Source organism: Fistularia commersonii, chromosome 4, assembly GCF_037954325.1.
Source record: "Fistularia commersonii isolate RoL2024-O1a breed Wild chromosome 4, RoL_Fcom_v1.0, whole genome shotgun sequence".
In the NCBI taxonomy this organism is placed as follows: domain Eukaryota; kingdom Metazoa; phylum Chordata; class Actinopteri; order Syngnathiformes; family Fistulariidae; genus Fistularia; species Fistularia commersonii.
Genome location: NC_141287.1, coordinates 12,488,039 through 12,503,785, shown reverse-complemented (window position 1 = coordinate 12,503,785; position 15,747 = coordinate 12,488,039). Strand labels below are relative to the sequence as shown.

Sequence of the window (15,747 nt, the reverse complement as noted above, 5' to 3'; positions counted from 1 at the left end):
CGCTAAAAATCCTGCCACAGTCACGTCGCTTAGTTTTCCTTTTAAATCGCCTGAAGGGAGAATTCTTTTCATTGGCCTCACCTCTGCATTTAACACGCGTCGACCGGAGCTTGGGGTTTTATTCGATTTCTTTGTAAGTGAAAACTTTGTGGGTTTTATCATGGACTTTTTAACCAATAGGATACAGATAGTGAGGAGTTTGTTGCTCTGCTAATTACTCCACTCTCGTCATTATACCGATAAATTCTTTCACCTTCACTGTTCCTTGATGTTGCCCATTGTTATCCCTGATGTTGTTGTTGTCTGCTGTCTATTTAATCATGGACGTCATGCTATCGTCTGTCTTTTGTCTTTCTATTTATAGTTATATTCATATTCATTTACTTTTTTTTTTTTGACATTATAACGGGTTATGCTGCCGTGAAAGGAATTTCCCCTATGGGGATCACTAAAGTTTATCTTATCTTATCTTATCTTATCTTATCTTATCTTATCTTGTCTTGTCTTGTCTTGTCTTGTCTTGTCTTGTCTTGTCTTGTCTTGTCTTGTCTTGTCTTATCTTATCTCTATGCAGATGATACTCTAATAATCAGTTTACCCCAGACAACTTAAAAAGAACAGGGATTGGTCTCATATCTTGAAATAAAACATCTAAAATGTCATCTGTGGATTGTGTGCTGTGCAACAATCATCTACCATTATCTGTCTTGATTTCACAATAAGATTTGAGATTTTCAAGATTTGCAGTGGAAAAAATAAATACTATTTGTGACAAAAATCTGATTTACAGGAACATCAGTTGACACTAACCTTCACCTGAAACGATTTGATATCACTGAAAAATGACTTCACGGCTTGAAGAGACATCACTCTGAGACGGTGCGGTGATGATCAAGTGCCGTCCTATCCTTTATTGATTCTTCTCTGTCTGTTCGCCGACACGGTTCGGAAATGCCTTGAGGGAACAAATAGTGTCTGACTCAAATTGTGAAAACAGTAAATTGAGCTGATTGGTGAGTCACGGCTGCTCAAATAAGGAGATCTGTAAACTTCTCAGCTCCCCCTCAAATAAATAAAAGAGACAGACAGCAGTGACATTCACTCTTCCCGGAGACAGTTTGATTCTATACTTAACTTTTTAATTTATCCAGTGGCAACATTGACGCATTTAAATGTTATTTTATAAATTTTTGAAATATTGAAAAAACAGATATAAATAAAAAAAAATCTGCCAAAATGAATCACTATATGAATAATAAATAGAATTATGACATTTGCGAAGACTTCAAAAATGACAAATTGAAATTACAAAAATGACATCAAGTGAAACTTTCGTGCTACATATGAATAAACCCTTCCACAAGTGGTAGGACATTTGCCTTTTTTTCCTCATGGCAAGTTAGTGGGGGGGGGACGTTTTTGTCAACTGGACTCAAATCACATACAAATACACTGGTCTCGGCAATGCCCCTCTGATAACCAATTCCATTTAAGTCAAGTCAAGTCAGAGTTTACTCATATGACGCCAAATCACAACATATTATATTGACATTCCATGTGGAGCAGGTCTGAATATATGGGGGGATTTTTAAGTATGCATTTTTTTTTACATTTTAAATCATTACTATTTTTATTTGTTCCTTATAAATATCCAATCCTGAGAAGATTTCAGGTCATGTTATGATAGTACTCCCCACATTGAGCAGGTCTGGACCGCACTCTTTAAGATGATCTATAGAAACCCTCATGAGCAAGGCGCTTGGTGACAGCGGAAGTGGAAAACACTGCCTTTTACTGGGCGGCAACCTTCGACAGTTCCTGGCTTAATGTGGGTGGCCTTCTGGCACGACCATTAAAAATAGAGAGATGGGTACAAATGATCTCACATCAATAATAACATCAGCGCTGACTTCGAACTACTTTCACTTCCATCCACACACACACCACCTTACGCTTGAGTGTGTGCCTCAGTGTAATCCTGAAGGACAAGAAAATGGTGTTCCAGCACCATGTTGCTCCCTCTGTTCCCTGTTCGCAGCAGATCAAACCCTTCCAGAGTCTGAGAAGGCTCTCATCATGTCGTCTGGGGAGGAGGAGAGTTCGGCCCGGCCGACGTGCCCGACGTGTTCTCTCATCTTGCTAATGTGGACGTGCCGTCTCACTGGCTGCTTATCCCGCTGTCGGTTTTGGGATATTCGCTGCACCGAATAAATTAGAGGAACACTTCGAAGGCACATCAGAACGATATTAAGAAATGCAAGTACCCCTTGGCCCCCCCTGTACTTGTATGCTTTCTCAACAACAATGGGGCGTACTCCTGATGAGATGACGGATGGTGTCCTGGGCGATCTCCTGGGCATCACCGAGCTCCTGGACAGTCCCAAGAGCATGGAGGAGGTAGGTAGTCACTACAGGAGAGCAGGTCAGGGACTCGAAGGTACTCAACAGGATTGGTACCTGCCCCTTTGTGCAATGGAGAACAGAATGAGCACTGCCTGAGGCCTGCAAAATTACCTCCGGCAGGCAAATGGTGGGAATGCGTTTTGACCAAACAATCCACGAGGGTGGCCTGAGGGCCCGACGTTCTTAACTGGGCCCTGTGCTCACCGCCCAGTACCGTATAGCTATATTGGCATTAGCCAATACTGACAACCAGAACTCGCAAGTGCGCCACTAGTGCCGTGTGCTCAACCAGAGCACAGACGTGAAAGGGTCTGGAGATGCTGTGGAGTGGGGTCAGCAATGGTCTGGGGAGGTATGTCCCTGGAAGGACACACAGACTTTTACAAGTTAGGTAATGGAATCCAGATTGCTATTAGGTATCATGATGAAATCCTTGGACTCATCAAAACCTACATTAGTGGTCGAACCTCCTGTGGCTAGAATATGCAGACAGTTACTGGAATATCAAGGAATTAAACTGACTACACCCCCCCACCCCCCCACCCCCCCACATTCACCTGACCCAATAGAACACCTCTTGGATGTTATGTTTCGGTCTTTCCGACGGTTGCTCCCCAGACTTCCCAGGAGCTCGGTGATGCCCTGGAGATCCCCCAGGACACTATCGGCCTCAGAAGGAGAATACCCCGATGTTGGCAGGCACATGAGGGCCACACAAACTATCGAGTGTCATTTCGAGTTTCTACGATGACATTATAGCAAAATGGACCAGTCTGATGCATCATTTTTTCCACTTTGATTATTGGGGTGTTTTTGAGTTCACCCCTCTATCGCATGATCATTTTCATTTCAATCAAATGATATGGCGTCCTTTTGTTAATAGTATGTCACCTATTCATTATAATGAAATATATCCAAGATTATTTCCCTCCAATTTTGATCAGATGGGTTGTCAAATTGTTTTTTTTTTCGTACATGTATGTATTTTTGGGGTGGGTTGAGTGGCAGCGCTGGGCTTGCGTTTTGTATTTCCCCCCCAGGTGGAGAACACCATGTATCTCCATGTTGGATGTCAGTGATTCAAGGACGTACTTGCAAATTGTCCCCATTCTTTTTTCAGTTTTGTCAAGTGTGTCTCTGCTCAGTGGCTGCTTGTCTGTGAGTCCGCTTTGCTCACGGAAGCAGACCTGTGTGTTCCTAGAAAATAGGAAGAAAAAATGAAAAATGTCAGAGGTTTCTTTTAATATATTTACCTTTCGTGTTTGCAACAAGTTATTTATTTGAAATTTATGTTCTCCCATTTCTTCATTTTAATTCTATGAACATCCTGGTACTAATTGTGGAATTGAATGTTGTTGTTTCTTGTGTGGCTTGCAACATGGAGTATATTTCTTAATTTTTAGATGTCTCTTTCAGTTCATTCTCTGATTACCTGGTTGTTTTTTTCCCCAAAAATCATTATTTAGTTTTTTCCCATTTCCTTTATTTTTGATACATGTCAACTACATTGTGGGCAATGGGTAATTTAGGACCAGTAATCTGGTATATGTTGTTAATACTGGAATACTTGTGCCTAGGGCTTCCTTTAATACTTGCATGATTCCTTTCTGCTTAAATTTAACTTAATTTCATCCTGATTTTCTCCAAAAGAAACATTCCCACTCACATTTTCTTTTCTTTCTAAATGATTCTCAGGTAATTACTGGATGCAGTTGCAAGTCATTTGTCACTATTTTACATGCATTCGTCAGTGGATGTTTTTTTTTACCCTTTAAAAAAATGTAATCTATTTACTCTTAATGTTACAGTATTTTCAGTTCATTGTCAGGCAAAAAATACCAAAATCGATAATGAAACAAAAAAATTCTTCTCGTCACTGGCGCTGCAGGAATGACAGCTCCATCAGGGCGTTTCTCTGAGCTGTCAATCATCCTCCTCCAGGCCCCGCCTCCTCCCGACGGAAACACACGAAGTCACCCGATATTCGCCGAGTCCCGCACGACAGAGTCTCCCGTCGCTGTGACGGGTCCTAAAGCCCCCGCACCGCGGACGCTCCCGGACGCCGGGCGCAGCCTATCCAGCCTTTCGCGCCTCCAGCGTACTCATCGAGGTAGCGTTTGTTTTCTGTCTTTGCCATTAAAAGAACAAAACACACACACACTCCTCCCCGTGACGTTACAGTGTGTAGAGAATCCAAAGCGTGCCTTGACATTGTTCAACTTAAGTTGGCGTCTTCCTGTTCGATGCTAGTGAGACTCGCTGTTACTTTTTCTTTCCTTTCGGCGTAATGTCAGCGCCGGGCAAGCCGCAAATGTTGCCGCTAAACAGTTTTTGCGTTATTTTATTCACCCCTGCGGAAGGCTGTGTGGGTTTTGTTTTATTTTTCATTTTTGTGAAGGGGAGTGGGTTATTTATAAAGTTAACGCTAGCTAACGAAAGATTCAGTGCTACTCGACCACAACATAAGTCAAACGACACCCACTGTTGTTATTATTATTATTATTTATTATTATTATTATTGTTGTTGTTATTATCTAACGTGAATCACTTGTGAGGCGGGGTTCCCTCAATTCAATTTTTTTTAAGATGAAATAAATAAACAAGTTGCCAGATGCTTTGAGGAGTTTTGTCGTTCGTGAAGTGTCCGCTGCGTCACGCACGTTTCGAAACATCCGGTCTGCGCGCGCCCGTGACGGAGGTCCACGCAGAGATTCATCCGCCGGAAGCTCTCAAACACCTCGCGTAAAGTAGTCCCTCCCACACCTTCACTTACTTCGTCATATCATTTCCTCCTGAAGGATGAGAAGTTCTCCGAATGATCACCTTGTTTAATTCAATTTAAAACGTTTGAAATAGGGCAAAGTCAATTTCATGGACTTGCTTGTTAATTCTGGTTGTGTGTTAGTAAACAACAATGTTGTTTGGTAAAGATAAGTTCACCTATTTTGAAATGAGTATCCGTGTGTTTTATTTTATGTAAATTCGTGCTCGTTTTATGCTATTATTTTCTTGTCGGATATTCAAATTTTCTGTTATTTTCAGAATTTTTAAGCGCTTTTCCTCTATTTTTTTATTTTTTTCAATTCTTGTTTTTTTTCAGGTGATCTACTTTTGAATTTTCTCATTAACATGCCCCCTCCCCAGATTTCCTGTTTTAGTTTTTTTCTCTAAACTATTGGTAATCTAAAAAAAAAAGTCCTCATTTTCCATTTTTTTTTTCTCTCCAGGCTTTCAGTTAAAGTCTTATTAATTTCAAGGTCATTTTAAAATCAAACGTTCCAAAAATAAACTTCCACATCCCAAATCAAACATGGTCCACTTCTGGGTCAGGTCACATCTTACCCAAGTTAGAAGGATATAATTGTTGTGCCAAAGTTTGCCCCTGGTAATCTCATTAATAACCTCATTAACCTCAGTTCCATTTGCAGCTTTTCTTCATTTGTTTAGCACAAGCTGGAGCTGACAAAACCTGTTTGTTTGTGAATGGATACTAATGGGGTTTATTAATGCCTCTGTTGTATCGGAGGGCAAACAAGGTAATGGGACCCTGTGATACACAGACACCCAGCAGGAATTTGTAAACTGCTTGGCAGGGTGTTCGCTGCCACCTGGCTCATTTTTACAACTCGCCTCCAAGGCTCTCGGCCCGTTCGCTCGTCCTCTCGTCTCCGGCACGCAATGTTTCGACAATTCACATGTGACGGCCTCATCCCCAACCTTTGAGCGAATACAGGGCCCCCGACCTGGACCGACATCTATAAACGGCTTGCGCGTTGTGCCAAATTTCATGCCATTTGCCAGATTTACTGTTTTTATAATGTCTCACAGAATATCTGCCCGTTAAGTTGTTTATTCCACTGCTTGGTGAGAGTGCGGCCTTTGCCAGGGAAGGTAATCCAGATAGGAGCTGCGATCACTATGCAGCTGTTCCTTATGATCGGGTGAATAAAAGGACAGGAAATGGAAGAGTCCAATGGAAATGTACTGTGAGTCAGCAGGGCTTGGACACATGGCATGTTGCGAGCTGGTATGTCAAGTCAGCAAGTTGCTGCTGCAGCTGTAAATGAAATGTTTTTTTTTGGGGGGGGGGGGCGATGATCTGTTCTGGAGTTTTGGTTCCAGCCTTTCGGCGCCGCGGTGTCACCTGCGTGCCCGAAGGAGCAGTTTGAACATGAAGGTTTTCTTTGCCGGGAAATAGATCAACTTATTTATGATTCCCTTAAGATAGGGAAGGACAAACTACTTTCACTTTTATTGTCACGTGTGGTAGCTTGTGATCCCAGGGTTCCTCTAAAAGGACAAGAAAAATACTTTATTACCAGTATTTCTTTTTCTTGTTTTAGTGTTTAGCTCATTTCCTGGTTATTTTTGTGTAACTATTACTGTTTTGGTGACCGAGAGTCTGGGAGATTTTTTTTTCTCACAATGTTGATTTTGATGTTTCGGTGCTTGGCTTAAACATTTTTATCCCTAAGCACCCGGGAGTGTTTATAAAACTTGAATTCCTCATAAACCCCTGTTTGTGTGCCGTGGTGGTGTTGCAGGCCGTAATATTAACCTGTGAATCAGATGTTTGGTGATTTTCAACCACCCTCCCTTCCAGGAGGTCCTTGACAAATGTCACAGACATTTATATTCCTGTTCTGTGATTATTTCTCAATCACAACAAATCCTTGTTTGTGTGCGCCTGCAGATTCCAGTTCCTCTATCTATTTATGGCAAAGCCTGCACTTTCCTAGGTATGAGAAAACCAGCATTGTTTACCTCTCGACAGCGCTTTCCCACCACTTCCCTCGGGAGTGCATTGAGGCAAGTGGCAGAAACTTCAGCAGAAACATCATGCGCATCTTTCCAAGTGACGTGCGACCAAACGGCAGCCGCTTGCTGCAAAAGAGGCTCGTCGCGAATCTTTTGTTGATGAAATGAAATGTGGAGGTCTGCTATCAGTGTGTTACTTCCCCTTCTCTTTGCCCAATAAGGCTTTATATAATGCAACTGTGGTAAAAGAAGGGAACTTGGACTTTGTCCAGGGGGGACAAAGATGCAGTAAAATTAGACAAGAGGAAGATTCAAAGCAGTAAAAGGGACATTGAGCATTAAATGTGGATCCATACAGAAGCCCTCAGCCTCGACTGATGTGATTTGAAGCCTGATGAATCATTGTGTTGATCCAATGAGCCCATGGCTTAGAGTCCTCCTCCTCCCATACTCCGCTGTGCCTCACAGCTCCAACAATAACCCTATTTTGGTTCCTTTGTTACTCGCCAGGATCTTGTCCTGACTTTGAACCGGCTCTATCTCCCCAAACCCAGTTAGCAAGTGTTGGAGGGGTTGGCAGGCAGGGAAAGGCATCCTTGTTTGTGGACATGTTGCAGATGTCACGCTAATGGTTACTGATGGCGTCTATTAATGGCTCCGGAGAGGAGCTCGGCGAGAGAGAAGCCCCGCGGAGCACGGATACGCTCGTCCTTACCGTACCCACCAGCTGAGCTCTACTGTGTGGCGCGTTAACAATAAACCCGCATCTGTCGTCATTGTAATGCCGCGAAATTGGTCAAAAATGACTTCTGCTGTCGTAGCCTGGATCGTCCTGATGGACCAGCCGCTTTGGTTAATGCGGTTTCTCAGTTCATATCTTGTGCCAGTTGACAGAGGTTCAGAAAGAACTCGGATGACGCCGGTGGGGGGGAAAGTCGGGAGACGCGGGGGTTAAAGAGCGACAGCAGTGCTTAAAGAATGTGAGTCATAAAGAACAGGAAGTCGAATGGGCCTCAGTCGAGCTCTGGACTCGACACCCTGCATGGAAAGATGTTACTTCCTGTGTTTTATTTGACGAGTGACCTCCTGTTGCCGGGGCAATACAACAAGGGTGTTTGACTGACGGTCAACATCAGGGTGCTACTCAGTCACATTGAGCTTGGGCAGATCTAAAAATCGATCGGTCATGGATGGGTTAGTAGCAGAAAAAGATGCTGTGCATGCTATAAAATCACAATTTTTAATTGATTTTGTGGTGTCTTTTTCTTTATGTGTCTTTTTTTCATCAAATCCTTTGACATTTCAATTGTCAATTTCTGCGAATTCTTTACGATTTCTTTGCAATTTCTCAGCCATTCAGGCACTGCTGATTTGCTGCTAATGCCTTGCTTCAGTGTGTACAGCGTTAAAATATGGTTTTAGACTTGCTCGAGTGGATGGCAAAGAAGAACAGATAGAGGTTTTTTGCAAAAAAAAATTTTACAAAAATAATTGTTATGTCACAAGAAATGCAACATTGTACTAAACATTTAAAATAAAAACGTAGAAAATGAAAATAGCATCTTTCCGATTCTTTTACGGTCAATTTCAGTCCGTGTCAGGAACAGATTCAAGACACCAAGCCGATTCACATAGAACTAGCCCAGACCTGTGACCTATCTTGTTATGACTCATGTTGCCATGACAACTTCAATCTCCTTCAATTACTTTAACCCCTCCCTTAGATCTCAAAATTACTATCAGCTTGTGTTTATGTGCCCCGGGAAGGATCAGGTGGTGTTTCCCATGATTCCAGGTTGTTGAGGAAAGGCAAGACCAATGGCGTCCCTGGATTTCCGTCCCCTCTCAGCGCCGGCCGTCATCTGACACGTAGTCTTTCACCCTTTAAATAGCAGTTGATCTGTCCCAATGTCTTTTATGGTCCCTTTGTCGAAGCAGAACACAATCGGCCGCGGCCCGTTGGAGCCTCGGCATCGAGAAAAACAATCCCCTTGCGTCACTCGAAACCTGTTCTCCTTTGTACCGTAAGAGGCTGTTCCCCAGCGTTTGCAGAAATCAGACACAGTTTAACTGATCTAATATATATATATATATGTATATATATATATATATATATATATATATGTATATATATGTATTTATATATATATTTTTTTATCTGTAAAGTAAGTTCTTTATCCTTCAGTGGTCCTTCATTTTTTTGTTTCAGAATCATCGGATGTTCTAGTGATGCGTGGCTCATCCTCTTGGAATTTTTGCACTTCAGTTTTTGGACATTTTTTGCCAGTTTTTTAGGTGATTTATTATTTTTTGTTGGCAGATTTTTGATATGTTGTTACACTTACTCATTCATCCATTCATTATCTATTCTGCCCATCCTGCACTTGCGGGGATGCTGGAGCAGCTGTGATTGGGCGAGAGGTGGGGTTCGCCCTGGACCAGTCAGCAAGAATTTAATGAGTTCTTTTCTTTATTGCCTCATCAAATGGACTGGCCCTTTGTCAGGAATGGTTCCCTCCATTCACGAAAACGGTTTAAACTCCAAACAGCTGAAACAGTCTGACGAACCATCAGCCATTAATGGGACACGACGGATTTCAGGTTTTCCCGGATGCGCTGCGCTTTTCCGAACTCATATAGTTCACTGTTAAGTCCATTTCCTAAGCCATAACAATTTTTCTCCCCTGGGGAACAAAGACGATATAGGGAAGTGTCAATCAGGAGTGCCGCGGCGGTGTTCTTAATCCCACTCAGGAGCTGAATAATTCATAGTCAATTAGGGCTGAGAAGCTGAGGCTGTCTTCACGACAAGTGCATTCTCAATGATTAATTTCTGGAGCTGTGCGAGGGGGTCTGTTTAATTGTTGTTTACTACGAGCTACCTTGCCGCAAGGTTTTTTTTTTTTTTGAAACGCTTCTTTGATTACCCCTCGGCCGTAGCCACTGGGAGGTGAACACGTCCCTCCAGATGTCCTTACTTTTCAAGCGCCATAAAACTTGAAATTCTTCAGATTTGTCGGTGGATGAATCTCATCTGCAGATCTTTTTGCGGCTCGGTTTGTAGCATGGGCATCCCTGCAATTGGAAGGTTTGTGGTGCAATGTCCAACCCCACCTGTCTGCATGCTGAAGTGTCCTCAGGGAAGGCGCTTGCATCCGCTTGTTGCCCCCGATAGCTCGGTTAGCGCCCTGCTTGGCAGCTTGCCCTCCATTGGTGTTGAAGGTTGTGAAAGCGCCCCCACAAGTTAAGACCGTTTACCGTTTCCTTCTGATGCCACCCAGTCTAACGGCCAGTCAAATCTGTAAGCCTCAAACTTTGTGCAACTTTGTGCAGAGCCATCTCGTTCAATCCTCAGGCCAGTCACGATCTAGTATCTCTGGCGGGAAGGGTTGGATACCAGGATGCTCGTAGCTACTGTGGAGCACCTGATGTACTGTCTGACGTTTTTATCAACAACACACAGCTTCTGCCGCAGCCAGAGTTGACTCGAGGACCAAAAGGAGCATGTAGATCTGCTTATAACAGTGGTATTTGTTTACTCCGAAGGGGTTGTTGGTCCAGCCCATCATGTCCACAGCTGTGTTTGGTCTGAGTCCGCCGTCAACGCCATCTGGAAATCTGAAATCAATTTGAGAGCCGACCGGACCAAATCATCCAGGCCATGCGAGAGACATTAGGAGCAGAAAAACAAAATCAAGCGCCGTTCTCTGAACGTTTAATTGGGTTTTCATTTTGACTTTCTCTTTCTTCATCAGGTTCCACTTTAGTGTTCACGTGGCCTCTAAACTGTTCACTCGGCCGGCGCAACGAATATTTGCGTGGGAATTTCACTCTCAGCGGCATCATAATTTGACAGCTTATTAGCTGGCATCTGTGGTCAGGTACAGGCCCCTGAGTGATCATTAGACTTGCGGGTCATCGGGTTCTCCGTAGCCTTGTGAACCGCCAGTCCGTCTTGTTCTTTGGCTTCACGTTAACACTGTGGCTCGGCTAAATATGGTTTAGCTAACTATGGTTTAGCTAAAGCTTGACAACCCCTAATTTACGATATGACATGTTTATTTGTTTTCGCTTCTGTCGGTAAAAAAGAAAGGTTCAGAGTGCAGTGAGGCTGCGGTACACACTTAATACACTATTTATTAGGTAAATATGGACAAAACAAACATGGTATAATGAGACAACGAAGCCACTGCAATGATCCGAATCTGTTCTAGAGACACTTTGGTTTATTTTTATCGGTCGCTCATTTGAGAGTCGGAGCTGCTTCTTGAAAAATCGGTAGGCATACCGTAGCTTTGTCACTTAACGTGAGCTTTTAGAAGGCTCTAAAAGTTTGTTATTAATTTCAACATTTTCAAGTTATTTATAACAAATTAAATTTTCAGTTTATTGGTATGTTTGTCTAGCCGGTTTTCTCTCTTGCTTTATCTTACAACATGATTAATTCGCATCAAGCTGTTGCATTTTGAAATACGTTTTTCAAACTGACAGAAGAAGTCATCATCCGATTCACTGAAATTTTCTTAACAATATTAATACACGTGGGTTTGTATGCCTTCAACGTGACTGCTACCTGAAAATACTGTTACCCTTATCTGTCACAGGCCGTTTGATGGAAGGAATCCTGCAAGAAAACACTGCTGCGGTTGTCACCTGTGTCGGGGTTTGATGGGGCTTTGAGAGACAACAATCCTCTGTCCCTCACGAACCTGGCGAGCGGTGACTCCCCCTGGCAGCAGACCACTTCACTGGGATGCCCATGGTGGTCACAGCCGCCAAAGTGGTGGACTGACATCCCCTCCCCAACCCCCTTTTCCCTTTTGGCTGTCCCATCTTGCTCCAGTCTGCCCGGGCCAACCAATTACCATGAACTCCCACAGCCGACAAGGTTAGTGCAGTTACACCAAAGAGCTTTATGTTGCTGGAAACAAGAGCGCTACTGCAGCAGATGCTGCGATTATGACGCTGAGTGTCTGGGATCGCACACCGAAACCCATAACTGTCTTTTGTGGGTAAAAACACTTGAGAATGTGATACTTTCAAATCGAAATGACTCCCGGCGATTTGATCTTTTTTGCTAAATAAGTATCCAAGGTTGTCGATGAAGTAGGCAACCAATTGTGGGATGCTCTTCTTTGGTGCCCCCTGCAGGCGCTTGGGTGCTTTTTTTCCAGCCCTGGAATTTATGCATTTTGGTTGTCACCATTTTACCTCAAAGGACTGATTCCATTTGAACGGTTTGTTTTGCTCTGCAAGTTTTATCGTAATGGTGCCGCCTCATGTCTCCCTGCTGCCAAGCGGAAAAAAATAATCATGATAACTTTATGGGCTTTTTAAAATTCCTTGAATGGTATGAAGGAATGATTTGACGGCTTTCTTATCGTCGTTTGCGTAGAATACACTTAACTGTTCATGTAAGACGTACAGGAGATAAGGGCGTTACGTTATAACTGGCTGTAGGACTATTAAAATGGAGTAAACTTTAAAATTATGCCCGATTGTGTGTGTGTGTGTGTGTGTGTAGTTTGCATTGAAGCACCCATTTATTAAGGCTAAGGCATGAGCCTTTTAATCAGGCGGTGATGGGGTTTTATTATCAAAACACCCTGGGTTTGACTTTCCAAATGCAGTGGTTTTTTGTGCCTTAACATGCCTGCTGCACGTTCAGCCATTTATATCAATATTAGCTTGTAGGTGTCTGTAGCATACACTCCTTGTGTTGCGGCCCTTTACTGACGCAGGGACAAATTTAAAACATGCCTATCATCAGATAGTCATCGCGATGCTGTCAGACCGGTCTCGATGGTGTCGTATACAGTTTATGGTAGAGCACATACTTCGCATGTATGAGATCCTGGGTTCAATCCCCGGCATCTCAACTCTAAGTCGCTTTAGTCAAAAGCATCTGCCAAATGACTGTGATGTAATTTGTAGGTCTGTGGATCTATAAAGGGTTTATGAAGTCTGTGGAAGGACTTGTTCAGGTCCATCGAAGTATGGTGGACTGTGTTCTGCCCTGTGTGGAGCAAACACCATCCTCAACAAACATGAATTTGGATTGTATTCATTTTATTCATTTATTCACAAAACACTTGTGGGGAAATTATGTCTTCAAGTTTTCTGCGTCTCACAAGGGAAGCAACCATAGTTGACGTCCCGCAGTTTGGCCAAAATGTAGAGTGGGCTTTCACACGATCAATACCTGGAAATCTGGAAGTTCTTTAAACAGAAATATTTAATTTGTTCTGTGGCCGAGCTTGTAACTCCATTTGCTCGTATATCAAATTAAATGTCCCCATTAAAATGAACTGGAAAGCTATTAATCCGTTGCAGCCCTCCGGTATTGTTACGTGTTTTTAAAAGAAAAATGTGCTTTATAGACAGCAAATAATTTGCAAAATAATAATTCATAATTAAAGATGAAATATAAATTGGTTTCACAGAATGAATTTTCAGAGCGAAAATGATCAAACTGTCCCGGACTGGCTCTGAATAACTCATCCAATGTCTCACCATTGATGTTCCCATTATCTGCTGGACCAAATCCCCGTAAATATCTCTTACCTTCTCACAGATGAAGCTTGCCATTATTTTTTCCGGGCTACCTAGTGGCAGGCGGTCAGCAGCAGCCATGTCGGTGCCAAATGCTCGCCCCGCTTACTCCCAACTCAGATCTTGGCTCGTATCTTAAAGCACAAACATCTCGGAAAACCCGAAAGTCGATGCGCTCATGAGTCAAGATTCCACTGGACATCCTTGTTTTGCATCCTGACTGTCTATTGGGTTGCGTGTGTTTGCTTTTTCGATATTTTCCCAACACATTTGAAAGAACAATAAATGCAGTCATTTACGAGTGGAACGCAGACTCAGAGTCCAGAAAACTGTTGAAAGTAAAGTGTTGCACGTCTTAATGTCTGTGACTTTCCAAGCGTGCATCCAGTTTGGAATACAACGCAAGTTTTCAAAAACCATGTGTGACCTCTGCGACCCAGATGGTGTAAATGACTTTACAGAGGCTACATGTCTGGAATTCACCATCGGTCGGAACCAGAGAAGCCTTTTGGATCAGAGGCAAACCATTCTTAAGAATCTACAACCGTTTTCTCTTGACCCCACCCTCCTGGAAGTGGCCAGCCCCGAAACCTCTTCCCTTAATCACATTCCCAGTGCTTTTACTGTTTGACAGGGCAAAAAAGCTTGTTTCCCCCATTGCTCGTCGGTCGCTTTTCGGAGCCGGGGTTCGTAGCTTTGATCACTGCGTGGGATGTCAGTAGTCCTGTGTGGTAGAATGTAGGCTGTCTTCATTTTCCTTCCTCTTAAACAGCTAGTCTAGACTCGGTTTAGTCCGAGGGCCAAGACTTTTTACATCTAAGTGGATGTTTGAGGCCGTCCACATAGCTGGGAACATTGGCGCAGACCACAGATAGCTATTTCTTTTTAAGAAAACATTGTTATTTAAGTGGAACTTTTGAGTGCCCTATATTTCATCCCTCTCTTCTGATAATTTCCAGAAAGTGTCAGAAGTTTATTCCCTTAAACGAGTGGAGGTTTCGGCTTTTGAAGTTTTCACTTCCCCTCTTGTCATCTTGAAGTTTCCCCTGTCAGTTTTCCAGCCCCCCCCGCCCCCCACGGCCATTATCTGATTCATTTATACTTACATGGCCAGTGAAAGTTTCGGGACAATGGGTTTTTGATCCACAGTTGTCAGACCAGTCACCAGGGGAAGTCATTTAACTTCCTTTCCATGTCATTTTGACAGTTCCAATAAGGGAAGTGTGAGCTGATGGATGAACATTAATCCCGCTTTTGGAAAAACAGATTTCTTATTCTTCGTAATGAATCCAAATTATTCCCAGCGGCGTCCACCACCAAAGAGGCAATATTTTGGGTCAGTTGAATTTTTTTGTTGTAAAGCCAAGCCAAACAGCTCCGACTGCCAGAATTTTCTCCACCTTGAGAAGCTCGGCCGCCTCCTCCCTTGTTGTCCTCCGGGTTTTTACAGCCCTTTTCCATACATGACAGATCATCGTTTCCTCTTCCCAAACCATCGCTTTAGAGCACTGAGGGGCCTTTTGTCTGTCTGAAACTTGGGTGGCAAAGGCTGGCATGTTGACATGCTACTTGGCATTTTGGAACCGGGTTTATGGCCTTGGAGCCGGAGCAAGAACACACACAGACAAACTCTAAATCCCAACAAGGGCCTCCCCCGCCCTCCTCCCTCCAGCAGCAGTAATGGGTGGCAGGTCCTGGCTGGAGTGGATCTTGCGTCAATAAACGGTGACGCAGAGTGATTCCCCTGCCTGAACACAAACACAGAGAGGGGTCATCTGCCTCTGGGGACTTCGCTTAGCATGTTAAGCCTCCTTTGAGGCCCGTAGGTCTGAAAGAACAGACAGAGGTCTCTATGACGGAAGGCCCCGACATCGTTTTCCGGCCTTATCGATGACTCGTGTTTCCGACCTGCTTGTTTGTGGTTTCGCCGCGAGAACTTTTGGTGCAGCTACTGTACTACCCTTTGGCTTTACTTTCCTTTTGCATAAATATGTGATTTTTATTTTCTTTTGGAGCGTTTCTGTGAGTTCTCTA

The 15,747-nt window shown here is 43.3% G+C and overlaps 1 protein-coding gene across 3 annotated transcripts in view; it reads left to right on the top strand.

The window, feature by feature from the left end:
- Positions 1-4,436: 4,436 nt before the first annotated feature.
- The window catches only part of hdac4 (histone deacetylase 4), a 147,400-nt gene continuing 136,089 nt past the window's right edge, over positions 4,437-15,747 (top strand). For 2 of the 3 annotated variants that reach the window (XR_015106039.1, XM_086145332.1), the window contains exon 1: positions 9,974-12,049. Coding sequence is in view for 2 of the 3 variants with exons in the window: in XM_086145332.1 (XP_086001458.1) it covers positions 12,028-12,049 (22 nt within the window). In the remaining variant the exon portion in view is untranslated. Of the gene's footprint in view, positions 4,514-9,973; positions 12,050-15,747 lie in introns of those variants that run through there. The other variant, XM_086145331.1, reaches the window with a different exon arrangement.